Genomic DNA, 12,075 nt, shown 5'->3' on the forward strand with positions numbered 1-12,075 from the left:
TTTGCATGAGCGGTTGTCGTTTTCTTCTTCACTTCTCGAATTGTAGCAAGAGGATTTCCGGAAGTTGGAGCAGGGGCCTTAGGAGTTGTTGCAGAAAGATTTGTTGCATTGGTGAAATTTGTCGTTGGAACGGGAAGAGTGCCAAGTGAAAGCTTTTTCTCATTCACCTTTTCTTCACCAGCAATATCACTTGCTTCACTGCCCGCGCTTGATTCTTGTCTAGCCAGAGGTTGAGAAGTGGACTTTGATGCAACCTTTGGTTCATCGAAATCTGTTGAACCTGAACTGGTAAGAGCGGCTGTTGCACGAGAGAGCATTGCAGAGGTACGAGGATCATTCAAGCCGTCTGGTGGTAAACTCCTTGCAGCAGATGGGTCACCCAAACTTGCTTGATGTAATTGAGTCAAATTGACAACGTTTCGGGTAGGTGAACTACTCAAAGGAGTTTTATCTGCTGAAGGTATGACTGGTTTACGATGAGCATCTCTTGAATCTACCAAAGCTCTATCTCTTGCGGAAGTGGGTAAAGGTGAAGCGACGGAAGTGAAACGATGAGCAGAAGAAGGTTGACGTAAAGAAGAAGCTGAATCAGAATAACCCGAAGCATCATCATTATCTTCTTCGCTTGCGTCACGACTTGAACTGATGAATGCACCTTCATCATCTTCTCCCGTTATAGCACCTGAGTTACCTGTCAATCCTTGAGCATGTTGACCTGCTCTTCTATGTGCTAAAGCAGAAGCACCTCCACCATGAAAGCGTTTCTTTTTGTGGGTAGAAGAAGCGGCAGCAGCCGATGCTGAATTATTGGGAGGAACGGCTGGATCCATTGCAATGAAAGCAAAGAAGGAAGAAGTTGGTAGTATTGATAGTAGTTTGTTCTTTATATCATCGACTTTGCTGCCTTTTCCACATTGGATTTGTGATGGTCGTGCGAGGTATTGTGAAGTTGGTTGAAGTTTTACCTTTGCATGTTAATCCTTCTTGCCCACGTTTGCCAATAATGAAGACTGAAATTGTACCAGAAATCCGAAATAATTAAATTCACTCTTTTGCCTTGTCTACGCCCAAAAAAAGTATCCCACTCAAAGTGAAGTTGAAAAAAGGCCAATGCGTTGCGCTCGCTAGTGTATCCAGACTAAGGAGCACGCACACACACACGCTTTAAGATCCGAAAGAAGGGGATCTCTCTCTCTCTCTCTCTATCTGAAAGGCGAAACGCGTGCAAGCCAAAACGCATGTAAGTAAGATTTTAAGATTTTAGTAGAAACTTGTGTTGCATGCATTCAATGCTCGGCCATTCCTACTCTCTTCGTTGTCATCACAAAAGTACGCATCATGATCACACCCTAGAAACACTCATCATCATCTAAACCACAACAACATTTAATAAAGTATCTCTAGGAGTGATCCATGCTTAGACATACTCGCAAAGATGGTGATGGCAAAATCACTTTTTAGCCTTCAAAGGCTGGTTTGCTTGATAATAGCTTTCATTCTAGCACTGCAGTCGATCTCAGCAGATTCAATCGTCGATGCTGCTTATGGCTTCAACTTCGAACAAGATGGAACCCAATTGGATCGTCGTCAGGTCTCTGGTACGGGCACAAGGAACGGCAATTCTTCACCTACCCAATCAAGTAGCATTGTAATTTCAACTGGGACACCAGTCTCTCTGGTAGAATCACAAGTGGTAATGACTACGCTTGCACTCAACTCTACCTCACCTGCTAGGTTTCAACTTGCGGCACCCTTCAAAAATGCAACTCAACCTCTTTATGTAGCAGCCAGCTTATGTTCAGGACCAGGTATACCGCCATACGATATCGACAATAGTACCGTTTTGAAGGAGTTAGGCTTAACTTACTTTGAAGCTATGCAATCTACCGTTCCGATAATGTACGTTTCAACAGATTCAGCCAATCAATCACCCGGTCCAGACAATAAAGCAGGCTCTCCCGATATAGCATACTTTCTGGGAGGATTGGCAACGGATGTCAATTATGATAAACAGCCAGACGGAGCTTGGATATCCATCTATCCTCCCCTTGATAGACGAGGTGTGATTGGAGAATGGACATTGGTGGTAACAGCTTCATCACAAGTGCAACCTTTGAGATTGCAAGATACACAGGGAGTTCAATTTGCAGATAGCGATCGCACTAATGCTTTATTGACAACTTTCAATTCCTCACAAGGTGTTTCTCCCGATCTTACGCTCGTCGTCCTTCCAACATCTGACGCTGGATTTTTACCAAATGCATATTACTTCAATTCTTCAGTCTGTGCAATCGCAGCAGCATACAATAAATTCAACGCAGTCGATAATGCCGACAAACCTGCTGTGAATCGTTCAGACACTGTGAGAGGTAGTCTGTATGATAACACTACTCGTGTACAATGGCAGGTATCAAACCTTCAACCAGCCACGAATTATACCACTTGGTTGATTGAAGTAGGCAACAACAGTGGTGGACCGTCAAGCATTCTGAGCACGTCAACCTTATGGCCTTCAGTGAAATTCACAACCAAGCGATCTGCGAATTGCAGGTTGGTATACGATATTGACTTTTGTCCTTCAGTGGCTTATTCGATTCCAGTCTCACCTACTGTCTCCACCGAAAAGGCACTCACGATCATCAATGAAACCTTTACGCCAAATTTTGCAAACTTCAGCGCAACGCTCGATACATTCCCTTGTGGCGATAAAGCTTTTGGACAATACAGTGCCTTGCAGACATGTGAATTGTGTAAGAATGCATATCGAGATTGGCTTTGTGCCGTAACAATGCCTCGCTGTACCGATTCTTTGTCGGTTGTGAACAACCAAACGAGTGCGGCTTATCCGGATCCGTTTACTCTTATGGGCATCGAAACTCCATTGAATACGGAATTGTTGCCGTATATTATTAACCGTAGAAACGATAGTAGGCAGGCCTACATTGATTCAGAGAACGGATTGGATGCTGGAGCTTATGGTGAAATTTTGCCGTGCATTTATACCTGTTATGCGGTTGCAAGTAGTTGTCCTCAACCTTTGATTCAATGGTATTGTCCTTTGTGGGATATTACCGCTCAATCTCAATACGGAACCTTTGCTGATGCCGGTGAAGGAGGATTGGGCGAAGGAAAGAATGGCGGAGCGGGTGAATATGGCCAAAGGTTTGGCGGGCCTACCAAATACGTTGCTCAAGACGCCTTCGGTAATGTATTCTGCAATAGCTTAAACGTTCAAAAGCGTTTCGTAGGCATAGGACATCCTTTAGGAAAGTCTTCTTCTGCCTTTAATCTTAAATCATCTTCTTCAGCTCATTTGAGCTTAATTATTGCACTTACAGTCGTATTCTTTTTCATGGACATTTAACATCCAAGACAAGCATTCAGTTAGACTCTTTTCCCTTCTTTGCACTCACATTCTTGCATTTCCATTTCCGTTGCTGTCGTTATCAAGTTATCATATTGTATCGTAGTCATTTCATAAATTTCATCAGGAAGAAGTCATTCAATCGAATTACATGTTTTCGTCGTGTTTGAGATAAAATTCAGCAGCAAGTCAAAATCCATTTGTTCACGTCAGGCCCTGTGTGGTGGAGACACATCATTTGCCCAATTTGACTGGAACGTCCTTGCGACCATCGGAAAGGAGCACTACTGCATACTTTCCTGAAATTCGCCAGCCGGGCTCTTCTTTGTCCAATCGTTCAGCAACTTCGTTGTCCACGCCTACGACGACATCAGATTTGATCGTACGCAAACTTGCCACAGGTGGTGCACCATCTTCGCTTGCCAAAGGACCGATTGCCATATTGAAAGGCAAATCGCTTGGCGTTTGACAGTCGTATGTCAATTTACGATGGTTCAAATCACCTTTGAAGATTACCAAATCACTCTCGCTCAAATGCAAGAACAAATCTGGAGCTTCATTACTGATACTCCAGAACGTATATCCTGTGCACCAGAATGGATGTTGTTCGTAAACCCATTTTCCTTCTTTTTCGTATTGCTTCCAACGATGTCCGATTTGACGTAAACTGGCAATTTGATCATCCGTTGCGCCGGAGAACAAACTACCATGAACCATTGAGTTCAAGAGCCAATTCCAATCCTTACGGGTAACATCAGAAACGAACCAAGCGAATCGTTTACCATGGAAGTGAATCTCAGAAGCAATGCCTGATTGAACCAACCAATCTGCATAAACGCAATCACAGTACAACTCGAAACCGGCATTATCCAAAACGAAATCGATTCTGCCTCCTTTCATATTGCTGACCAATTTCCATAGTCTGTCCAAGTGATTACCCAAAATGTTTTTTTCAGTGGCTGCAAGATGTTCACCACCGGTAGATTGTAAGTTCTTGATATCGTCTTCAGTCATGTTGATCAATAAGCTTAAATCGGTTGCATTACCCCACAAGCAAACTTGTGTGAGCTCGTGGAAGAGTAATTCTCTTGCTTTCAACTTTTCATCTTCCGATGCATTTGCTTCGTAATGGAAAGGTTCTGCGAATCTTTGAGAGAGCTCAAAGACGGCCGTATTACTGCGTGAGAAAGTGTCACACTTTTGACGGAAAAAGACATCATAAGTCGACCAATACTTTGAGATTGAGAAACATTCATGCAATCTGCGGTATTTGTATGCTTCAGCAAACAGCCAAGGACTGTTCAAGAAAGTTGATTCGCGGAAAAACTTTGCCAATTCTCTGTTCCAAAGGGGGATATCACCTTCACCATCATCTTTGATTGGTCGAAGTTTGGCATTGTTTTGTAGATCGTGCATTAAGACGTGCATACGGTCAATGCATCCGTTCAAATCTACCATCATCTCTTCTTCCGATTGTTCATTCAATGTTTTGATCGTATCGTCGATTGCTTTGCCCAGAATGGTTGGCAATCGTTTTCCCATCGTTTCATGGGCAAAACTGAATTCGTGGTACCCTCTGTAAGCTGGCCATGGTGGATTGTTTGGGTCTACACGAGAAGCCGTACGAGGGAAGTTCTATGATGGGAAAGGTGAAGTTGTTAGTATAGGAGTTCTTTTCCCTTATTTGCCAGCAGTAATACTCACATTTGTTGCTCCGAAACCTTGACGTTTTGGAGGTAAATTGCCCAAATTGAGCAGAGTACGTGGAGCTGGCTTTGCTGATGGATGATCACGATGAGCCATGATTGCAAAATGACACAGCTAGTGTAGTGATTTCAGTAAAGGGTAAGATGAGATGATTGTACGAAGAAGAAAGGGTAAGCCTGTCAAGTAATTCTCAAGCTTCTAAGATCGTAAGCTCTATCAAGTTAATTCAAAAAGTCGAGAACATTGTGCATATGCACCAATAGAAGGGCCTCAAAGTGTGTGTGTGTGCTTGAGAGATTAAACTTTTACACCTCACCCTGCCGTGTGTTTGTGCTCTTTATTCAAGGGACTTAAAGGGTTGGCTATAACACTGCCAATTCTGCACTTAAGCATCATCGTATCTCCACTAATGGCAGGGGCCATATGTGAACAAATGCACTCTTCTTTCCCGTCAATTGGTCTGCGTCTTATCTCCAGATTTTATCCCGGAGGGTGCTGTAGGTTTTAGCGCCAAGTCTATTTCATCTTGTGTGCAGCAGACGGTACACGTTGCCGGTAAGCAAAAAGTTGATTCTAGGCTCATGAGGTTTGTGGCTGGCTGGCCTTTGATGACGGGAAAGACACAAAGGTGCGGGGGGGGGGCTAAATACAGTACGCGAAATGTACAACCGTGTGTATGTAAGCGACGCAATCACATCATCTGTCCACGCGACAAAGAACAAAGGGAGTTCATCATTCAGCTTCAAATTACACAACCATTGACCAACTTCTTGGATAATAGAATTCAAGAAAGAAAGCGAGTAGAATATGTCTTATAATCAAAGCCAAGGAGAATCTTCTCGAAATGCAAGAGTAAATGAACAAGAACATGAATCAGAGCAAATCAGTTGGAGCATACATGCAGCACCCGAATCAACACAAGACGATGAAGGAAGCAGTAGCAGCGGTAGCAGTGAAGATGGGCCAAGCAGTGCAAGAAGAAATGCTCAAAGATTAGAACAAGATCATGCTTTACGTTTGGCCCATGCTATGACACATAATCCAGCAGACGCTCTCTTGCCTTCACCTCCACGTTCACCTCCAAGAGCAGTACCTAATCCTTACGCAGGATTTTCACAATCTTCTCAGAATGCCAGCTCATCATCACGAAAACAATGGTTTAGAGTAGCCACAGTGAATGACGTAAAGAATCGAAATTGTTGGATCTGTTCAGATGGTGATGCAGACGAAGCAGAATTAGGTGGTCCACCAAAGAAATGGGTCCATCCTTGTAAATGCAGTTTGATGGCACACGAAGAATGTCTCTTGACTTGGATTCGAACAAGACGTACTCGTGATCCCAAAAAGCCAATTCAATGTCCTCAATGCTCTGAAATTTATGGTATCATTGAACAGAAACCAGGACTATTACGATTATTCGAATCGGGAAATAAGTTCTTACGAGATGCGTTACCGATAGCAACAGCTGGAGTTGCTGGTGGAGGTATTCTTGTGGCAGCAACAGCCTATGGATGTGCAGCTATTCGATTATGGATCGGTAAAGATGCTGCTGGAAGAGTGCTCGGCGGAAAATGGCCCTGGCATTACTACCTAGACATCCCAATCATTCCGCTCGCTTTGATTGTTTCGCGATTCAGTTTCTTTCATTATCCTTTGACAAATATACCAACAATGGTACTTTGGCCCATTATGATGTTTCATATGCCCTATTTGACCGATTATAACGGCTATTACACCTCATTGCGTAGAGGCATGAACAGACGTCGATGGGATAACGCAAGCCCTCGCTCAAACTCACCTTACTTCGCATCCCCTGGACGCACATATCCTCCAAGCCCTGGTTTGACGATCTTGCTGGTACCATGGGTCAGAGCCGCTTATATCATGCTGAAGTATCGTGTCACCAAGAAAGTCTTGGCACCATTCTCTCGTCGAACTACGACCAATGCAAATGGACGAAATGAATCTGGACGTAGACAAACCCGATTGATTGTCATTGGTGAAGATGCTCCTGTTGAAGGATTAGATCAAGATGGAACAGTCAATGTGGACGAGAATGGAAATCCGCAAGAAATTCCACCAGGTGCAGAGGCCATCGAGACCAATGATAGAACAGTATACGTTTCCCCTCAAAGTTTGGCTCGATTGATCATCGGCGCTCTGAGTGGGCCAGTGATTGCTAATCTGATGGGAAAGCTCCTTGCAAAAGCAGCTTCTTACAGTGACTTCTTGCGTCGATTCTTGGGTATGGAAACCTTGCTTTCACCACGCTATGGCTCTCGCAATCCCACCAGGAGCACTACTTCATCAGCAACGCAAAGTACACCCTTAGGCAGACTATTCTCAACCGGCTCAATCTTTCCAAAATCTTCCGATGAAAGTTTTTCAACACATTCTACTGCTTCTGTCGTACATGAAGTAAGTGATGGTATGACTTGGTTCCGTGCAACAGGTACGTTCGATGATCTTGACCCTGTCTGGTTCCGTAATGCGATCGGAGCTGGAATCTTTATCATGCTTAAGGATATTGTACAATTACGCTATCGCTATTTACGTCTCGAACATGCAAGGGAAGGTGCAAAACGAACGAAGATCGTCGATCGACCGTTCATTGGTGGAATTGTGGACGAGTTGGAACTTCGCGATGAAGGAGACAGAAGATAAACCTAACCTCTCAGAAAGACAGATAGTATTCTAGACACTTTCAACAATCTTGTACAAATTGTATTCACATCTCTCTGATAATACCACTCAATCTCCTTTTAGTAGATATTGGCTCAAGCTTTATGATAGTTGATTTGACAAAGAAAGAGCAATTCTCAAAACAAACAAGTATGAGAGTGTGTATAGGGTTGCGGATCTGGCGAGCTAGAGTACATAGATACATATTAGATAAAGAAGCAAAGAGGAGAGGTCGGACAAAGAAGAAAAGGGTAAAGAGATTGTAAAAGATCTAAAAGCCAGAGTACTGTTGACTTCAATTTCGTAAAAAACCATCATTTTCTCTCGTGATCAGCAGTTGCATGCATCATTTGATCCTTGACCACCTCCGCGCAAATCAACGCCTGCCCTTCCTGACTGCGATCCAGCACCGCCTCCCATCAAATTACTACCACCTGCTCTGCCACCTCTTTGCGCATTTGCTGCTTGTTCCAAAGGCAATTTTCTGGCAATCATTGTGAACAATTCTGAAACGTTGTATGAATCCTTTGCAGATGTTTCTAAGAACAACAAATTTTCCTCTGCAGCATACTTTTCCGCTTCTTCCGTTTGTACTGCTCTTCTGCTTGCCAAATCGGTTTTGTTGCCTGCCAAAGCGATGATTATGTTCGAATCTGCCTGTCTCTGTAATTCACGAATCCATGATTTGGCTTTCTCCAATGAGGACTGTGCAGGGAAAGTAGAACGAAAGGTCAACAACTTCTCTAACATCGCCAATAATTTGCTTTACACTCACAGGCTGAGTGATGTCGTATACTACCACAGCACAATTTGCATTCCTGTAGTACATAGGAGCAAGTGATTTATATCTCTCTTGTCCAGCAGTGTCCCTGATTTGTGTAAGATGGTATGACAAGGATCAGTAATCGCCCCATATCTTCCACTTATTGGAAGAACACTCACCAGATCTCGAATTTTACAGTTGTTTGTTCATCAAGACTGACTGTTTGTGTGAGGAAAGCGGCTGATCGATGGAATTAAATCGTCAGTGTTAGTTCGAAACGATTGCATCCTTGGATGGGAATCAAACATACCTCCGATTGTGCTCTCTCTGTAATCATCGAATTGATCTTTGACGAATCGAAGGACGAGACTGTAAAAGATGATGAAAGCGTCGAATGTTTAGTATATGAAGCGGCGAATATACCTTCAACGTGGCAATTTTGCACTTACCTTGACTTTCCCACAGCAGATTCTCCCAAAAGGACCAACTTGAAGCTCAAAGGAGAGCGTGAAGATGACATTTCAATAAAGAAGCGATAAAGTCGAGAGTATGTCGAAAGTTGTTGATGATGGTAAGAGCTATAGTCTTGATAAAAGATTAGTAGTTGATGAGGCTTGAATGGCGTTACTCCATTTGTGTGTGTGAGTGTGTGTGTACAAGGGCAGTGCACACAGTGGATAAGTGCGTGTTCCTGTTCTGTTCACTGTTAAGATTTAACTTTTGTCAAAGGGCAATTCGTCGGTCATTTGAAAGGAATACAATTATGTTATTAGCCCCTTGAAAGGTTAAGGACGCGTACATAGAAAGGTGAATATCGAAATACAACTCGCAATAAAATTGTTATCAAATAAATAGAAACGGCTTCAGGGTACCGTGCGATGGAAGTGCCTCCCGCACTCACTTATAAATACCTAAAACCCCACCGTAGTAGCCAAGACCCAGCAGAGACGGAGTGGGTGCCGAAGCGAGAGGTGCACGCGCTGCGCTATAATAATAAAAAAGTTCGCAGGCAGATTGACAGACGTACACGCATTTAGTCTGCTTGGCTTTTTTTAGGAATTGCGCTTCCTACACATTCTCAAGCTTTCTTTAAGCGATCATCCCCCCTCAACATCCATTGCAGAACAATTCCATCAACTTCTTGATCAACCAAAGAAAAAGGAAAGATCATCTTGAGAACATTTCTCAATTCACATTCGTTGGATTTCACCTTTGCTCTGTGTTAATATTCGCTTTGTGAAGATTCGGTCTTGTTACGCGCTTCGATAATTTGGTTTCCGAAATAGCTTTTTCTTTTGCCATCGTTCTAAAGAACAAACTTTTCATTTTGTGCTACTATTAAAAGGGATTCGTTGAGTTTTAACATCGTAAAGGAAGCAAAGGAAACGGTTTCGCAAATACACAGTAGTACTTTTTTGACCCGGAAGAAACAATATTTTAAGTCAGTTGAGGAAACAGCACTTGTGTCAAGAAAGAGAATTAGCATTGCTCATCATTACTTCAAGTTCCGATCAACTCAGTGGATTGTCAATTAAGAAGCTAGCATAGTTGAGCATACAATCAGAAATTGAAAGAGAGAACGAGTACAGACCCTGACACTTAGGCCAAAAAAAAGAAAATGAATTCGCAGAACCCCTACGGAGGATATAGTGCACCACCCCCTCGTGGTGCTGGTCGAGGAGGCTCACAATTACCAAATAGGCCTCCGCCACCTTTGAGTTACGGCGCTGGTGGTGGTGCACCTAGTGTTGCTGTACCAGCAGGAGGAAGTGGTTATAGTGGGCCACCACCTTTGCATCTCGGCGGAGGAGGTCCTCCACCATCTTTTGGACAAAATTACGGTCCTGGAGCTCGGGACAATTACAATTCAGGACCACCTCCAGGTATGGCTGGAGGTGGCAGACCTCCAATTGCTGCTCCCCAATATGGTGGTGGCGGCGGTGGTATGGGATACGATGCTGGGCCTCCTGATAATGGATATGGAGGACCTGCTAGCAGATTTGCACCAAATGCAGGACCTCCTCCTCGTCCAATTGGTATGGGAGGCCCTCCTGCTCCATATGGATCACAATATGGAGGTGGTGGAAATGGCTGGAATGATGATGCAGGACAACAACCACGCAAACGGTCACGGACAGATCACGACGGAGGCGGCGGTGGTGGTCGTGGAGGCGGCGGCGGCCCTAGAGGCGGAGGAGGAGAACTGGAGTATCAAGACTTCTTGAAAGAACGTTTGAAGCGTGAGAGACCTGGCAGAACCTTATTTGTGCGCAATGTTGATTTCCGTTGCGTCATTCCTGAGCTACGTCAACAATTTGAATCTTTTGGAGAAGTGAAGAGTTGGTTCGATTTAATTGAAAAGCGTGGGATTGCTTTCATCTCGTATTATGACATTCGATCAGCAGAAGTGGCAAAAGAGGCAATGCAAGCCCATCGTATCAATGGTAGGGAATTGGACGTTCATTATAGTTTACCTCGTGAATCCGAATTGAGTAAACGATGTGATCGCGATAAAGATCAAGGAACCTTGCTAGCTGTCCTCAGGGGAGGAGATCCAAATTTGTCAGATGATGAGGTGCGAAGCGTATTCTCCCAATTTGGTGAATTACGTGATCTACGACCAAATGACCAATACACCGGGCGTTTGGTAGATTTCTGGGATTGTCGTGCCACCAAAAGAGCTTACGATTCTCTTGAAAATTCTCCTTACCGAGGTGGAACATGGCAGCTTTCGTTCGAATGGGACCTTGGCATGGAAAATCGAATGCCAGATATGCAAAAGCATGAACGCGATCGAGAAAGATTGCGTTCGATGAATTATCAGCCAGGTGAAGCAGGTCCCCGACCTGGTGCAGAAGGTCAATTTGACAATCAAGGCGGTGGTAGATATGCAAGAGGATCTTCACAGGAATCCGGACAAGGCTCTTACGGAAGGGGCGGAGGCGGTTACGGTCAATACGGTCAACAATCTTCTGCCCCATCAGGTTACGGACCGCCCTCGACTGGTGCTAATCAATACGGTGGCGGTGGTACGAAGAGAGGATATGATTATGATAATTCACCTTCACAAGAGCCACCGATGCGTAGATGGGGTCAACCAGCCAATGCCAACCACGGTCCTCCAGGAAACGGAGGGCAAAGCTACGGAACGCCTCCCGTTCAATCTGGCTCGAGACCTATTGCAGGTTTACCTCCAACATCTTCCACCTTTTCTCCTCCCAATCAAGCAAACGCAGGACCAGGTGCGGGTGGTTCTGATCGTTTGGAACAAGCACAAAAAGTACAACAACTTTTGGCCTCTCTCAAATCTGGTGGTGGCGGTGCCAATGCTGCTGGTTCACCATCAAATCGACCTCCATCAGCTTCAACACCAAATGCAAACGCTGCTGTCAGTCCTCCCACTGCTGGTTCGAATTCCGGTGCCTTGCCAAGCAACATTGCTGCCTTGTTGCAGATGGCACAAAGCAAATCAGGCCAAAAATAATGTGAAATAGCATCTAGATCAAAAGATCTACAAAAATGAACCATCTTTTCATTCATGAAAGAGCAAGACAGAAGT

At 44.2% G+C, this 12,075-nt stretch overlaps 5 protein-coding genes across 5 annotated transcripts; 3 read left to right on the plus strand and 2 right to left on the minus strand.

Annotated features, from left to right (window-relative positions):
- The first annotated feature begins 1,214 nt into the window (after positions 1-1,214).
- Positions 1,215-3,608, plus strand: FA14DRAFT_43612 (uncharacterized protein). Its single transcript, XM_025502338.1, has one exon. The coding sequence runs from the start codon at positions 1,436-1,438 to the stop codon at positions 3,362-3,364; it is 1,929 nt and encodes a 642-aa protein (XP_025355847.1). The 5' UTR covers positions 1,215-1,435; the 3' UTR covers positions 3,365-3,608.
- On the minus strand, positions 3,406-5,353 carry FA14DRAFT_145443 (DUF89-domain-containing protein). Its single transcript, XM_025497276.1, has 2 exons — positions 5,069-5,353; positions 3,406-4,999 (listed from the first exon to the last, which is right to left on the minus strand). Exons 1-2 carry the CDS (start codon positions 5,165-5,167, stop codon positions 3,599-3,601), a joined length of 1,500 nt encoding a protein of 499 aa, XP_025355848.1. The 5' UTR covers positions 5,168-5,353; the 3' UTR covers positions 3,406-3,598.
- Positions 5,354-6,100: 747 nt separating this feature from the next.
- FA14DRAFT_145446 (uncharacterized protein) lies at positions 6,101-7,735 on the plus strand (the record flags this gene model as incomplete). The annotated part of the gene is made up of 1 exon (XM_025497277.1): positions 6,101-7,735. The coding sequence occupies one exon, from the start codon at positions 6,101-6,103 to the stop codon at positions 7,733-7,735; it is 1,635 nt and encodes a 544-aa protein (XP_025355849.1).
- A 44-nt stretch (positions 7,736-7,779) lies between these two features.
- Positions 7,780-9,307, minus strand: FA14DRAFT_167671 (putative GTP-binding protein ypt5). Its single transcript, XM_025500102.1, has 5 exons — positions 8,966-9,307; positions 8,827-8,885; positions 8,696-8,756; positions 8,529-8,622; positions 7,780-8,458 (listed from the first exon to the last, which is right to left on the minus strand). The coding sequence occupies exons 1-5, from the start codon at positions 9,034-9,036 to the stop codon at positions 8,084-8,086; spliced, it is 660 nt and encodes a 219-aa protein (XP_025355850.1). The 5' UTR covers positions 9,037-9,307; the 3' UTR covers positions 7,780-8,083.
- An 827-nt stretch (positions 9,308-10,134) lies between these two features.
- On the plus strand, positions 10,135-12,000 carry FA14DRAFT_178918 (uncharacterized protein; the record flags this gene model as incomplete). Its single annotated transcript, XM_025500884.1, has 1 exon — positions 10,135-12,000. The coding sequence occupies one exon, from the start codon at positions 10,135-10,137 to the stop codon at positions 11,998-12,000; it is 1,866 nt and encodes a 621-aa protein (XP_025355851.1).
- Between the last annotated feature and the right edge of the window lie 75 nt (positions 12,001-12,075).

The sequence above is a fragment of the Meira miltonrushii genome (assembly GCF_003144205.1).
Source record: "Meira miltonrushii strain MCA 3882 unplaced genomic scaffold FA14scaffold_2, whole genome shotgun sequence".
NCBI classification, from domain to species: domain Eukaryota; kingdom Fungi; phylum Basidiomycota; class Exobasidiomycetes; order Exobasidiales; family Brachybasidiaceae; genus Meira; species Meira miltonrushii.